General features: G+C 41.9%; 1 protein-coding gene and 1 long non-coding RNA gene across 2 annotated transcripts in view; one reads left to right on the top strand and one right to left on the bottom strand.

Annotated features, from left to right (window-relative positions):
- The window catches only part of LOC119905689 (complement C1q-like protein 3), a 37,527-nt gene extending 22,571 nt beyond the window's left edge, over positions 1 to 14,956 (top strand). The window contains exon 2 of the mRNA XM_038722958.1: positions 7,814 to 14,956. Coding sequence (XP_038578886.1) covers positions 7,814 to 7,993 — 180 coding nt within the window. The 3' untranslated portion in view covers positions 7,994 to 14,956. The remainder of the gene's footprint in view (positions 1 to 7,813) is intronic.
- Positions 2,547 to 6,821, bottom strand: LOC119905697. The gene is made up of 3 exons (XR_005444868.1): positions 6,522 to 6,821; positions 5,916 to 6,182; positions 2,547 to 5,040 (listed from the first exon to the last, which is right to left on the bottom strand). It is a non-coding gene; the product is annotated as an uncharacterized LOC119905697 (long non-coding RNA).
- Positions 14,957 to 15,848: the final 892 nt, after the last annotated feature.

The following is a 15,848-nucleotide window of genomic DNA, read 5'->3' as shown; positions in this document are numbered from 1 at the left end:
ATTACTAATTTTTTTAATGTATTTATTTATGTGTGTGTTTTAATATTTTTGTCTGTTTTATTCTTCCTTTGTATTTATTTACCTTATTTATTTTCACCCATGGTATTTATTTCTGCCTGTCTTTTTTAAATTTTTGTATGCATTTCTGCCTCATTATGCAAATGAGGAGGGGCTGTGTCTCAAGGGGTCATCTTCTCTGCTATTGGTGGACCAGTCAGACAGGAGAGCTCCTACTCTGCCTGCAGACATCAACGATCTTGCCCCTCACACAGTCAGATGGCTTCCTTCAGTGCGCTGAGGTGTTTAACAACTCTGAAGACAATACTACCAGCAATGTCTTCCTTCTCTTTTCACGTAGAAGCACCGACAGACAGTGCTTTCAGTTTGCTGCATGCATGGACACAGAACTGCAGTATAGGGAGAAGCACACGGTCAGCTGGCTGCAGCTAAATCTGGAGTGCACTCGTATTCAATTCTGTATGGTAAATTCAGTTTTAACGGAGCAGAGCGAGCTGACAGGCAGAGTTAGAGACTTTTTCTGTCTGTTTCTCTCTTTACAAAGACGCATGTTGCAGTCAGAGTCTTCTCTGAGATGCGAGCACGACATACAACACAATTTATCAAATTACACAACGGATATACAGTATGAAAATAAGATTGATTGGATTATACTCACAGGAAGTATAAAACCTCTTACATGGGTCTATTAAAAGTAAAGTAACACAAAAATGTCAGGGAAATTACTTTACTTAGATTTAAGTACTGCAGTTGTACATTTGAAATACCTTCCTACCTTTCTGATAGGAAGCCTTCTTGAGGTGGTATAAAACATTTCTTCTTATATTCTGATTTGAGTTGTGGACAACTATGACCACATGAATTAAAAAAACATTTCACTGCCCAAGTCAGCTATAACACAAGTCTTGATCATCAGACTACATGCTGTACAGTATTTGTGGACAGATTTTGTCCCAGGATTTCTTATGCATTTCTTCTTCTTCGTTGCATGATTTAGAATAATAAGGTGAGAAATGGGTCTATTCTGAGTTCATCCTGCACTGCAGCAGCTAATAAAGTCCATTTAATCCCCAAAACGCTTTTCTTTTAGGCAGGCTGGAGCAGAAAACAACTCACCTTTCTCAAGTTGTACAGTAATGTCACATGTGTATGAAGGTGGATCAAACAAGCTAATCTTAAATGTCAAAGTAGAGAGTAGCCTAGTAGGCCTATTTATTTTCATTCATTACACAATATGAATAAGCTATGCAGACAGTTGTAAAGAAAGAACATCTTTTTCTTCTGTTCTCTACTTGTTATAGTTACACAGTATTAGGGGTGTGGGCTGTATTAAAAGTATCCACTGTTCTCCCATGCTCTAACACACAGTAACGATGAAATGTGTGCTGTTCTCACATTCTTCCTCTTTATCTACACATAAACAACAAGGCAGGGAAATATAAAAGGAATTTATTTTATTGTTTGGGTACATTATTGTTCAGTGTACATGCTCACATCTGAAACAAACTTTACGTGCTTGATAACTCTCCCACCCCGCAGACATCTACACGTCAATACCGATTTATATTCATAGCGGCAAGTGCTATGTAGCTCCACATAGGGGACACAGGAAGTGACATATAGCACATTCATGCGGCGTCGGAAACGCGTAGGAAATTCACAGCCGCACCGGCAGAACTCCAGAATGTGCAACTCGGCCGGCTCACGCGCGGACGCGCTTACAAGTGCGAGGGCCCGCCCAACGCTGCTTGCAGCTTTAATTGGTTATTGGTCCCTGATTCCAGGGTGGTGCCCTGTATGTATTAATTATAATTAATAATTTTGAATATTAATAGTTTTATTAATATTTCTAGAATATCTTTGATATTTAGCTAATAACCAATCCTGACCCCATGTTGAAAACCCTACACCTCGACACCTCGAGGGCCGGCCCAACGCTGCTTGCAGCTTTAATTTTCATTATAATTCCATCCATAAGTAACACAATGACAGAGTGTATGAGTACTTGGGTCATGGGTTTCATATATATTCTGTAAGAAAACATCTAATAGCAAAAATCTTATCAATACAATGGTCCAAAACATGAGGTTACCTGGAATTCTAATATCTGTACTGATCACCTGACATTTCATTCAGAACCATTATGCCAAATTCCCATATTTCTTGCAAGAAATATCAAAATCTAATGGACAGATTGGCAGATATTTACTGAGCCAATTTAAGCTCCTCAGAGGATAATCCATTCCCATTTTGGATATTAACTGGCGAAACTGTTAGTATGTTAATTACCTTGAACACCTCGCCAAGTACTCGTTGTGGAAATTGTATTCCTGGTGAGAGGTTGAGCAAATAATTGAGTTACAACGAACCGTTGTCTTTGAAGAATTTATTTAACAAAAGAGTATAAACAGAGAAGTACTACAACAATATCAGCTGGACCAGAGGTTCTGTCTCCTAAGACAGTCACTAACGTCTGGCCCAGAGCAAAGGGCTGCATGATCATTTACACAGTCTGAGCATCTATGTTTTGGGGAACAAAAGATCAAAAGAAGGAGAAGAACAGCTAGTGAGGAAAACAATCAACAACCCCACATACCTGACCTAAACCCCACACATGTGGACAGACTGGAATAACAAGAACAATAATAAAGAGGGGAACAGGTTAAAGATTTAAATCAATATATACGACATAATAAAAGGAGAAAAATAGCACTCTTACAAGTACTTGCATAAAAGATTATAAGTGTAAGAAGAAACAATTTTCTGCTGTCACAATCCTCCCTCTGTCCATATATGGACATTCTAAGTATAGAAAATTGTCAGTACATCAACGAATGTTATCATTTTACTGTTTAAACAAACGCATCATCAATTGACAATAAGAAAACTAGCCTTAGCTTTCTAGTTTTTGTAGAACATAGACACCCTGGAGTTATGAGCAAGCAAAAAGGTTGAAAATACACAGTTCAATCTAAACTACCTGGTCAAAACAATCAACATCCTGAAAGGGACAACATCTGGTGGGTGAGAGCTGTGTTGACAGTCCTGCCTATGACACCTCAGATACAGGGAATGATGCAACATCCTACCAGGGAGAACACTGCTAGGGTCAGGATTAGAGCAGACACAGCTGTCAGGATGACTGACTTCCATTTACTGATCATTGAGTCAAACCAATTAATCATCCAGTCATCTGTCCCAGCATTCTCTTTTAGTTCTTGGGCTAGAGTTTCCAGTTTAGACAACGCTAAAGTGAAAGAACCGTCGCTGTCAGTGTTATTGGGGATAAACGTGCAACATGAATCACCGAACATGACACAAACGCCTCCTTTCTCCACCACTAACATGTCCAACGCCAGCCTATTTTGCCAGGCCATCTGGGAGGTAGCATGCAACTGTGCTCCCAGAGCCCTGAGAGCATCGCGCATGAGGTTAGAGTAAAGTTGCTGCGTAAAGTAAAGTAATTTATCCAATCTACATTCTTGTTAATTGTGCACCATCAACACAGACTTGATTCAAATCCGGCCGCGATTTGATTTCTTGCTTTGAGCTCATTTGGGACCAGTCGGGTCACCCCGATGGCATCTATGGACACATTAGGATGAGTAGAGGAGAAATCCGGGATGGAGCGTTTCTGCCTATAAGGCTGTGGGGCATCGTATGGCATAATAAGGACATCGAATGCCAAGACAACCCTTGCGCATGTACCTCTCCATCCTTCAGGCATACTTTGGTACAGCCGGCCACTCCCACATGACCAGTACAGGTCAGGTATGGCACGGACTTAGTGTGACAGCATGTCAGCGTTAGGCTTGTATGAAGTGTGGTAGTCTGTGAGGTCGTCTACGGTGCATTCAGTGGTACAGTCCCAGGTGTGTGAGCACACACCAGGAAAATGCCCCACCGACTGATCAGTCGTGTGAACCTTAGAATGAGTCTCACCTCGGTGAAAACGTTCAAATTTGACGTCTGTCGCTACTGTGGTGTTCTGAGGAGTAGGTGCGACAGTGTTTGCGGTGTCAAGGAGTGGACATTCAGCATAAGTGGCTAACTGGGCCATGCCGATTCTGTAGCCGCGTGTGAGCATGCAGTCCCAGGCCCCGGCCGGGGTCTGGTGAACGTCGGAGAGTGGAAAAGGTTTAAATTTGGAAACTACATGCGAGTGTTCCACGCAGGCTAAATAAGGCAGAGGCAACTGCCTAGAGCGTAGCTTTCCGGTCATACATGCACAGCAACTAGAATTTACGTGGCACGCACAGAACTATTCAATACTCTGTACCAGGCATTCCCCTCCAGTGGCAACGTCAGTGGTGTTACTGCTCGCTTTGATCTGTTAAGACTATGTGGTATCAGTCGATGGTTGAGTTGGATGCAGGTGGACGTTTGTCAAACACATACAGAACGGGAAACACTATAATCACAGAAATACCAGCCAAAAACAACATTGAACCCCTGAGACCTAGCCGTTTCCATCCTGGGAACCAGAAAGGGTGCCACAGCCATGTAGAGCTGGATTCCATCATCGATTCCTCGTTGGTCACTCTGTAGTTCAAATACGTGTAGTGTAGTGTTTGGCTGACTGCTCCCCCCCCCCCCCCACTCACGTCTGCGTGGAGCAATGAGTGTTATGTACCTATGCCTATATGTACGGTCAATTAAAAATACGGAGAATATAGTGACTTGTTGTTACCTGAAACACAGGTAAGTTACCCTTCCGGTGTGCTGTCCTCAGCACGTCTGGTCCGCTGAGCTCGAGCCGGTTGGGTTGGGATGTGGATATGGATGGAGGGCTCAACGTTGTCGCAGGGCTCCGGGATAGGCTTACAGTGGCTGGCGTGGACATAGGTATCCCGTCCTGTGACTTTCACTGCGGTTTCGGTGGTTAGAAGAACTTGGAAGGGATCCCGGAAACACCGTTGCTTCCCATGCTTTCTCCTGTGGTCCTTGATGAGTACCCAGTCTCCAGGTTTCAGGTTGTGGAGAGGGCCACAACCTGGCCACTGAGGGCAATGCACTTTTCACCTGGGAGTGCAGAGCCGAAAGAGAAGAAGACCAATTAGCACAGTATCTCAACATTTCATCATCACAACTTGTTGTGGTTGGTATAGAGTGCCTCACTGGCCCTATTCCTGTCCGTGGGGGTCTGCCAAATAGGATTTCAAATGGGCTCAGACCCCATTTGTTTCTCACCCGTGTGCGCATGTGGAAAAGCACTAGTGGGAGTGCCTTCACTTATGAGAGTCCTGTCTAATCGCAACACTTCGCTAATTTGGATTTAAGTGCCCCATTCTCGTGTCTACAGCCCCTGCGTTCTGGGGGTGATAAGAACAATGATGGCGCATGTCAAACCGAAGGTATTTGGAAACCTCTGAAAGGGCCTTGTTTACAAACCCTGGTCCATTGTCACTGCTGATGACCGCTGGGATTCCCCACCTGGGAATCCCCACCTGGGAATCAGCTCAGTCAGTAAGGCTTTTGCCACTGCACTGGCATCCTGCTTGGCAGATGGAAACACCTCAACCCATTTACTGAACATATCAACAACAACCAGGCAGTATGTCTTTCCCTGACATGCTGAAAGTTGAATGAAGTCCATCATAAGGTTCATCAAAAGGCTTACCTGGAGGTGGATGACCAGCCGGCGGCATGTGAATAGCCCCTTCTGCATTGTTAGCTGCACAAACTATACATTTCTTGCAAAAGTCCTTTACAAAAACAGAAAACCCCCGTGTGTACCACGCAGAGTTAATTGCTGAGCACATACCCCCTTTGCCCCTTAATCTCTCCCATGAGCCATTTTAGCATAACAATGGTAGAGAGCATGTGGCAAACATGGCTTGTCATCAGCGCATATCGAGGTAGCTCTATAGGCAGTGCCCTCGGCTTCTTGTCTGTACCTCTGCAAACGGAGCCACGTCTCTGAGGCACCTGTGTCCTGACACCTCCAGAGCCCTCTCCCTCAGTCTTCATTGCAACTTGAAGCGTTACTGGCCCTCCCGCAGCCACAGCTGTTGTTGCGGCTTTGGTTTCAGTCTCTTCTGGGTTTAAACGTGCGCTCCTTGGAGCTGCTGGTTTGGATCTTGCGGTTGGTTCAAAGCTGGAGGAGGAAGCGGTGCGGAGTCCAGGTCAGGATCTAGCCGGAATGGATTTTTTGCAGTGTACACCTCAGGCAAAGAAGGATACAAGGTGTTAGATTGTGTCTCTCTCTCTAGCTACTCTGTATTCGGGACCACAGCAGGTCCACTGAGTTGGGTTAAATCTGAGGCTACGCGCTGCAAACCCAACTTATCAGCTGGAAACCCCAAAAACCCTCGGACATCACAGAGAAAACCAGGACACGTCTGTCCGCGGGCTCCTGATCCAGTCCCACTCTCCACCCACTTATCAATTTACAAGCGGATAGAGGGTCCTGTAAATCACTCAGGCGCGAGATAGACACTTCCTTCACTCTGTTCAATCTCACTCTCTTTATCTTTTCACTCAATTATCTACTAATTTCTCACCATGTAAGTTCTTATCCAGGACCGGAGCGATGACCAGGGCTCAGTTGAATGCAGCTTCTCACCCACAGGGAGGAATCCACTATCTAAGTAGGCCTCCGCACTTCACTCGAGTCCAAATCATGTGTCCGTCCCATCTGGGGTGCCAAAATTGTTGTGGAAATTGTATTCCTGGTGAGAGTTTGAGCACAGATGTGGACAGACTGGAATAACAAGACAAAAATAAAATAACAAAAATATTGAGGGGAACAGGTTAAAGCAACACAGTCTCACTCCCTACTCGTCAAATGTCTGACGCATGGTCAAGGCCCTTTGTCGTCGCTTTTTAAAGACTTGGGTAGCCCTTTTGCATCAATTATTGACGTTTAGGGATCCACAGTCAAGTTAGCAACGCTTAGCAACAATAAATATGCAATATCCGGTTACACTTTCAAGATAAAACGTTTCGATACATTGCCATGTTGAAACGTGCATAATTAAAGTCGTGAAACGTTGCAGTTTCGTTAGGTTTAGGCACAGAAAGTACTTGGTTGGGTTTAGGCAACAAAACTACTTGGTTAAGGTTAGGAAAAGATCATGGTTTGGGTTAAAATAGCTATGTATGTCAATTAAGACTTAAGTTAACTAACGTTAATGTCAATTTACCTCACTCGCCTAAATAAAAACATTTAATGTTTTGTTTCGCACGGGACACAAACCCTGTTCTCCTGCTTCAAGGTCCGGGTTCTGGCCCTCTATCCACCCCAATCACCTCCTTACTTCGTCTTTTCTCTTAAATATCATACTTGCCTTTACCATCAAAAACTGACACAACAGGGCTTCCCTCAATACGTCGAACTATGACGTCAAAGGGATCCCTAGTGCGTCACAAACTGACGATTATGGCTCTTGACCAAGCGTCCATATGTGACGACTTGGGAGTGAGACCGGGTTGGTTAAAGATTTAAAACAATATATAAGACATAATAAAAGGAGAAAAATAGCACTCTTATAAGTACTTGCATAAAAGATTATAAGTGTAAGAAGAAAACAATTTTCTACCATAACACTCGTTAGTGGTTAGTGGATCTGCTCAGTCACTTACTGCTCTATACGTATGCTGCTATCTCAACATACGTAGTTGCCCACATACATCTGACAGATGGGGTGAAAGGCTCCAATGTGGACAGATAGATGTGGGATATCATGAATATTTCAGCTTGAAATAGCAGGGCTTCAGACTTGTTGTGCTTTTGAGATGTTTACTTAATGTTTATGATTTGTGTGTGTGTGTGTGTGTGTGCGCATTCCTGCAGGTGCGTGCCAGTGCCATAGCCCAGGATGCGGACCAGAACTATGATTATGCCAGTAACAGCGCTGTGCTGCATTTGGAGCCAGGAGACGAGGTCTACATTAAACTAGATGGAGGCAAGGCTCATGGAGGCAACAACAATAAGTACAGCACCTTCTCTGGATTCATCATCTACACCGACTAGGCAACAACACATTTGTCTGTGACAGGCCTCGTGGCCCAGTCCTTCGACAGATGTTCCTTCTGCGAATACAATGATCAGACTTAACCTTTTAAAAGTGTGGAAAAACAAATATAAATTAGCCTTCATAACCTGCAAATTATTTTATTTTATATATTTTAACATGAATGAAATGGTTGAATTGTTGAATTTTGGGATCAAACCACATTCACTCTTTATACATGACATCACCTGAACTTACAGCTGATGTGCTTAGGTTAATGTAGTCCCAGTAGTGGCGAAGGGCAGAGGGATTGTGTGTGTGCGTTGGTGGGTGTGGGCAGAATGGACACTCTTAAATCTGATTTGGCCACAAGCTGCCCGTCAACAAATCTCAGTCAAGTCTTTCAACAAACACATTTAAATCATGAAAGGAAAATCTAAGAGAAAGTGGAAAAGAGGAAATCAAATAGAAATGCAGCAGCTAGGAGGCAGTTCTAAAAACTGTCTGTTAATGTAAGTTTAATGACTTCGTGCAATACCTAGTAACATAATCTGTATTCATGGTGGCCCTTTATAAGAAAGCTGTCAGTCAGTGGGTGTCCTATTTTCTGTTGTGAAATCATGCTGTGAAGATAACAAGAAAAGGCTGGGAACACTTGAAGAGCATTATGATATACTGACAACAGATTATAATTCCTGAGAACATAATTACCTTTTTCATAGAATAGAATAATTAATAAAATAATTATTTGTAATTATATGTAATCAATTAACACTTACTTTTGAAAGTATAAGTTGTACAGAGCCTGTACAATTTTATGCAAAGTGTTTATTTTCTCATTATCTACTAAGGTCCTCATCATTGTGTTATTCAAATGCTTTCATAAGTGTTTCTGCAAGGACTTTACACATTTGAGTCTTTACTGAACAGTCTTAAAGCCTGTCCAGGAAAGAGCAGAACCACTGTTGCTTGAACTCTCACACACACACTAAAAAGAATAATTTGTTGATCAAGCTTTACAGAGGGAGAATGTATGGTAAAAACTATTCTAAAAACAGGATTGTAAGGTGGCCCGTGAAGACTTGTTTCTGATCTGCTGGGTGGCGTTCTGGGAAAAGGAAATGAGGGTGACCGTGTTGAACTTCACACAACTGCTGCTGCAAGAACTGGGTTGAAATTGAGGCTCTATCCCAAAACCCACACTTACAGTCTTGAGCACTTAAAGGTTCTTCTATGCAAGGGTCCTGGTTTTGTTTACGTTGTGAATGCGTACAAGGGGTACACATGCCACATGCCAATGACTATTCCACTGATCTACAGGTTGGGGTGACATTCCAAGATATGCTGCAATGCGCCAGAAAAGGCAGGGAAGAAGAATAATGCATGCTTGTGAGTACGGAGGTAAACAATATCCATTCATCCATTTTTTGCTGCTTATCTGGGGCCAGGTCATGCTGGCAGCAGGCAGAGCAAGGTAGTTCCAGCCCATCCTGGGGGATCCTTTGGTGATCCCAAGTCAGATGAGATACCTACTTATCTGGCTCATACTCCTAAATACATGTTCTTTTTTTTTTTCACTACTCAATGCTCATGATCACAGGTGAGGGTTGGAACATAGACTGACTAGTAAATTTAAAGCTTTGCTTCCACCAAGCTCCTTTTTCACCACCAAATGGTCCAGTACAACACCCAGCATTACTGCTCATCCATCCATCTCATGCACAACAAGCGTGACGCAGTGACAGACGTCAAAGTGGCTGGCTGGCTATGCAGTTATTTTCTTTCACATTAACTGTTTATTCATTATTGATTGACAGTACCTAATGTAAAATATCAGATAGAAGCACAATATGCATATAGAATCCCTCTGCAGTATGCTTTCCAGGACCCCATCTAGAGACTCCAAGAAGGCCAGATACTCCGAACTGCTGTCCAGTGCATATGCACAAACAACAGTCAGAGCCTTCCTCTCAGCAACTCACAGTTGCATAGAGGCAGACCCTGTTGTTCTCCAAGGAGTACTCCATGACTGCCGCGCTCGGCCAGGGGCTCATAAGTATATCCACAGGCACCAGCCATCTCTCACCCTGGGTAACTCCAGAAAAGGAGAGTCTAGCCTCTTGGTTCACCAACTTCATGTAATTCACTAGCTGGTAAGTTTCCCTCCCAGGTCTACCTGTTCCAAGCCCTGTTTACCTATTTCGGGCAAGGTACTGCATATGGGTCGATTCATATGGGGTCTTTGAATTGCTCTTAGTCAAGACCCCTCCATCATGGTAAGGTGGCGATTCTTGGAGGGGTGGGTGGATTTGAAATACTTTACTTGACATGTTGTTATACCTACACACAATGCTTTTTGGCAAGTAACATTTAATGTAAACACATTATTTAAAAGAAAACTTCACAGGGCCTCTTTAAATAAGTGGTGACACAACAGCACGTAGTACATAAGTGTGTCCCAAGTTTGAAAAATGCAAACACAGTACACTTAACTACACTTGATAAACACTCCTCCCAATACAATTTCAAGCAGTATTCAGAGCTAAGTGTATTCCACCCATACTCCAGGGGCCTGTACCATGAAGTGAGTTCAACATACCCAGGATATCTTTTCGTTATCTGGCTTCACTAACCCAAACAGTTACGATCAGGATAAGCGGCCCCACGAAGCTGGTTATCAACTCGGTAAGTCAACCCAGGGTTTCCCAATCCAGCCGTGAGTGCGTTCACATAAAAGTGCTGGCAGCAGATATTTTACAAACGCAGAGCAAGCTGTAACCTAATATTATACAAATAGACATAGTCTAAACAGGGAGACACAAATGCAAATGACTAAATGAACAGCCGTAGTCTATAATAATGTGTTGATTTAATGTGTTCTTATGGTATGTGTGAAAATATTAGCCTTATGCTTTCAGCTCAGCTGTGTTTCACAATTACATTGAAAGACGTTCCAACTCACTTTTAAGAACGTCATTTCAAAAATTTAATTAATTCATTGAACACACTCAAAAATGTTCCAAACCTTGTTCTAAATTAACTTCATAAAGCAATTAAACGAAATATCCATTCATGCCATAAAATGTGCTCAAATAGTGGTTGAAAGACTGAAACTCACCTCAATACCAGCGCCCACATCGTTAAAGGTGGAGCGGAACGTGACCAGTCTCTGTGATAGACTATAAGATAGCTACTAACCTAAAATAAATTGCCTATGTTCAATAAGAAAAATTAAACCCATTTATTTTGACAACTGCGACAAACTGTGTAAAACGGACTGGGGAGCAAATAAAAAATACACACATTCAAACACATTTCAAAGCAGTAAGGCAAGGATTATACTTTCCGAGTATAACATCTATACTTACTCGAGGGTCCACTCGGGTCTGCGTGACGAAAAAATCGTCGTCAGAGGGGGTACGCGTAGGGTACGCCTAGGGTCCGCGTGGTGACTAGCACTACCAGGGCAACACCTGATCTACTGCGCATGTGTGGAACGTGTCCGCCAAGCTGACTGCAGAAGGTAGTATAAACAGAAGAAGTCCGCGTCCGTGGGTTCTGCATCTCACCGTGTTCGCGTCCACTCCCAAGTACATTCAAGGCTTAAGCAAGCTTACCGTAAAAACATGTACAACAGTAGCTTACAAGGCTTTTCAATCAGTCTCTGTAGGATAATATCGCTATAGCCTACAAACATTTCTCCACATCACCTCATAAAACGTAAAAGCAGCCTATAAAACAGTCTGTGTGATTTCCTACAGATGGTGATGTCATTTTCAAAGAGAGCTGATTGGTCAGTAGGCAGCGTTTCTAAAGGGTTGATCTCTGGAACATAACCTGCTCCGGAGCAGGTTAGCCATTCAGCATAAGTTACCCTGGTGATCTAACCACTGTCGTGGTACTGAAAACCCAGGTTTAACCCCAAAGTTACCTCGATAAGCTCAAATCCTGCTTCGTGGTACAGGCCCCAGGTGGTATTGTTGTCTGTACAGTGTAAACAGGTACTGCTAGAAATCAAAACACCAGATCTTTTCATGATGTAGATTTTTGTTTGTCATGTTTTTCAAAGACACATCAAACTAACCTTACTGTTAATAGCTTGTTCCTTTTTTTTTTTAACTTAGACACTGGCATCCGCTCATTATATACACAACCTACATTTGTTTACCAATATCATGCAATTTGGCTCAATGCATTTCTGACTCTGCGTGACTGGATTTTTCCTCTGAGCTCCTATTATAAGCTGTTGACTTCCACCCAGACAATTAACAGTTACACAACTTTGATTTAAACTCAGTTCATTGTACAAATGATGGTTTATTATTTGATTAATACATGTGCATAGGTAAAATACTATGCTGTGTTTTGTTGGCAGCTACATTTATAGATATATGTATGATGAGTATAAATGGCAGTAGAAAACAAGTCAATGCAGGAAATGAAGCCGTGTTGACAACTTCTCGTATTGGCTGACCCACTCCTGGGATAAATCGAATACAGATATCTTTATGACATGAACAGAGACAGATAATAGCTTTGCGTTACACCCCTAGTAGCTTACAATGAGGACACAAAGCTCATGTTCTTGATGTTATTATGTTATATTTCTTTAGACTCAATAAATATTTTTAGATACAATAAAATTAACAAACTACATACATTGTGATCAAAACAGGAATTTAGCATTTTTCCTCCTGAATAACATTCCTGGCAGTTAAAGATAAAGATCAAAATCTCCGGATTAGGACGTGTGGGTTTCACTGGAGGGCTTTTGACTCATACGCTTGGTATTTCTAAAATCCTGGCTCTGGCCCTGACTAGACCTACAGCATGTTTGTATGCTGTCAATTTCTTGAACAACAACTGTTAGGGCTGTGCACACAATCTGAAAAAAAAAACTGTATTAAGTGAGAAAGAAACCCACAAGTAACACAACTTGTGATCAAGACACAACGCCTAAATAAGACATCTGTAGAGTTGTTACATTGGGCTCATCCCTTTGTTCTTAGGGTTCTATGTTCCCAAAATGGGTGTCTCTTGTATATAAACTAAAGTCAGAGATTATGTTCGCAGCTCACATGGGCAAACAAACCAAGGGAGATGGGTGTTTCAAATGCAGTATGAATGGTAAAAAGTCAAGAGAACTGACTTGCACGCAAACGTGAGAGCATAGGTTTCAGGGAGTATAACCTCAGTAATAAGCTGTAGGTGGGTGATTTCAACATATTGACCTACGGGAAAAGCATTGCTGAGGACATAACCCCTTTAAAGGTCTCCTTAATGTGTCATATTAAGAGGATATTGAGCTGGGGAACAGAGGACCCGGGAACATAAAGATGCTCCTGTTACAAGGATATTTCTTATTTTTTTTAATGCAGCTAGACTGTTTCCAGTGTTTGAAATTTTTGTGCTAAACACATCGTGGAATTGATACATTCACATGCTAATTTGTATTTCCCCATGTCGCACTGTTCCTTTTTAACCACGTTACACATTCAATATTTGCGAAGTAGTGCACACTGAATGATGATAGTACTGTTGGCTGCTTTAACTCAGTGCTTCCTGTGATTCAGTGGTGATGTATTAACAGCAGATTATTTGTGCTGTTAAGGGCATACAGCTCACAACCCTCTAAGGATGAATTCTTCTTACCAACCAACTCCGTTTGTTGGTCATCGTCAGTAGTGGTTGGACCTTTGGGAAAACATCATACCCACAGAGGTGCACATGTCTCTTTTTGCCCATGAATTGTGTAATGACTGGACACATTTCAGTGAGTAAGATGTTACATGAAACCACCATATGTGATCTTGGTACAGTATGTATCACAGTAAGTATGTCTGGTGGAATAAAATAGAAAGTTGCTAAAAGTCTATGTAGTGCAGTTCTACCATACTCACAAAACAAAGTTGTTTTACTTTATAAAATTACAACTCTGACCCAAACACACCCAATCATTTCTCAGATACATTTTTTACATTTGTGGCTGACAAGGTGCTTGAGCTGGTACCGTTGCATGGCTGGGAGCACAATGATGATATTACAAACTGGCACATATGTGGAAACTACAAGCTGAGTTTCCAAATTTGGGAGTTTCTTCATGGCATCACAACAAATATAGCAAATGAATGAGTTGTTTACCAGTGTGAAGTACTGCAACGTGAACTGAAAGCACTATGCAGAAGTAGAGAATAACATCAAAATTATAGTATCAATGTACGGTGTCATGTACCCAATGATAGAAACTGTGGATCACTGTAACTGGAATCGTATGTATATACTGTAGTGATATAAACTGTTCCTATTTTTTTCTGCCTATCCCATGTACAGAATGCCAGAAGAGCACAGAGACAGTAATTTTAAATAATCAATTAAGCAACTCATTAATTCAGTAATCACTGATTGTCTTGAAGTTATAGCCTTACCAGTGTATTGGTGTGAAAAGAATATGTATGGTAGATACAGTGTCAGGTGTGTGCAATACTATAAAACTTTGCACTCTTTTGTCTGACAGCAGTCACCTGTGTACTGTTACCTCAACAATGTCTTCATTAAATGAACAGAAGAAACATGGTGTCTATTTATTGGGTTGATCTGCTTCTTGTTCTTAATGAGGACTTGTGTGTTTTTGCTTTGAATATGGATCCCCAAATTATTAAAAAATATATAAATAAAAGGACATTATGAAATAAATAATCATTTGAATGAATTGTGTAAATACATATAAATGAACCAATCAAAAAGGACTAAACTCATTTCTAAGTTGTGAGTTTGTACAGTATTGCTGTCCATGTCCATATCAGATGCAGTTTTCTTCACTTAAATCACTTTTATTTATATAGCACCAAATCATAAGGTCATGTAATTTAACTTTTCATATAGAGCAGGTCTAAACCGTACTCTTTTAGCCAACAAGTGAACCATGAGCACTGCTTTACTATCTAGAGTCGTTTATTAATCCCAGTGGGAGAGTGCAGCATTACCGCTGCCAAATAAAAACAACATAAGCAAACACACAAAGAGGTACATAATCAGGGCTGGACTGGGGCAAAAAATCGGCCCTGGCATTTTTGTCCAGGCGGCAGAGATGCTCACAAGTCTTTCAGCTGGAGTCCAAGTCAAGTCTCAAGTCTCTAAGCAAGAGACCAAGTCAAGTCTCAAGTCACTAGTGGTTATAATGAATGTTGTATCACCTGCTGCGTTCAATCCAGGCTGTTTATAACGCTGCATAGCAATAAGGAGTTCTGTAACTGTAACCTGTTTTTAACTTACAGAGCACAACCATGTAACGTGTAATGCAATTAATGATAGCTTATTAACTATTGTAAGTCAACACACCCCGCAGACTCTCAAACCCAGTGTAATGTTAACTAATGTTAAATAAAACTGTAACTATACATGATAAACAATAAACCCGTACCCTATTTCACAGAGCACCATGTAGCCTAATGTAGGCTACAATGCGTCTACAATTAATGACAGCTTCTAAACAACTGAGTCAACACACACCCCAGACTGTCAAACCAGTGTAACCCATCCATCCATCCATCCATCCATCCATCGTCAACCAACCGCTTATCCTGCGTACAGGGTTGTGGGGGGGCTGGAGCCAATCCCAGCTGCCATCGGGCGAAAGGCAGGGTACACCCTGGACAGGTCGCCAGTCCATCGCAGGGAAACCAGTGTAACGTTATAACTAAATAAAACTGTAACGTTGCATGATCGACAATAAATCTATAACCTGTTTTTCACAGAGCACAACCATGAAATGTGCAATGCAATCAATGACAGCTTATAAACTACTGTAAGTCAACACATTCCTCACACTCTCAAACCAGTGTAACGTTATAACCAGGGCTGTTAAATAAGAGAGTT

This window comes from Micropterus salmoides, unplaced genomic scaffold (assembly GCF_014851395.1).
Source record: "Micropterus salmoides isolate LMB-PRFRI ecotype aquatic unplaced genomic scaffold, ASM1485139v1 Ms_hic_scaffold_1, whole genome shotgun sequence".
NCBI lineage: Eukaryota > Metazoa > Chordata > Actinopteri > Centrarchiformes > Centrarchidae > Micropterus > Micropterus salmoides.
This window is presented reverse-complemented; position numbering and strand designations above follow the sequence as displayed.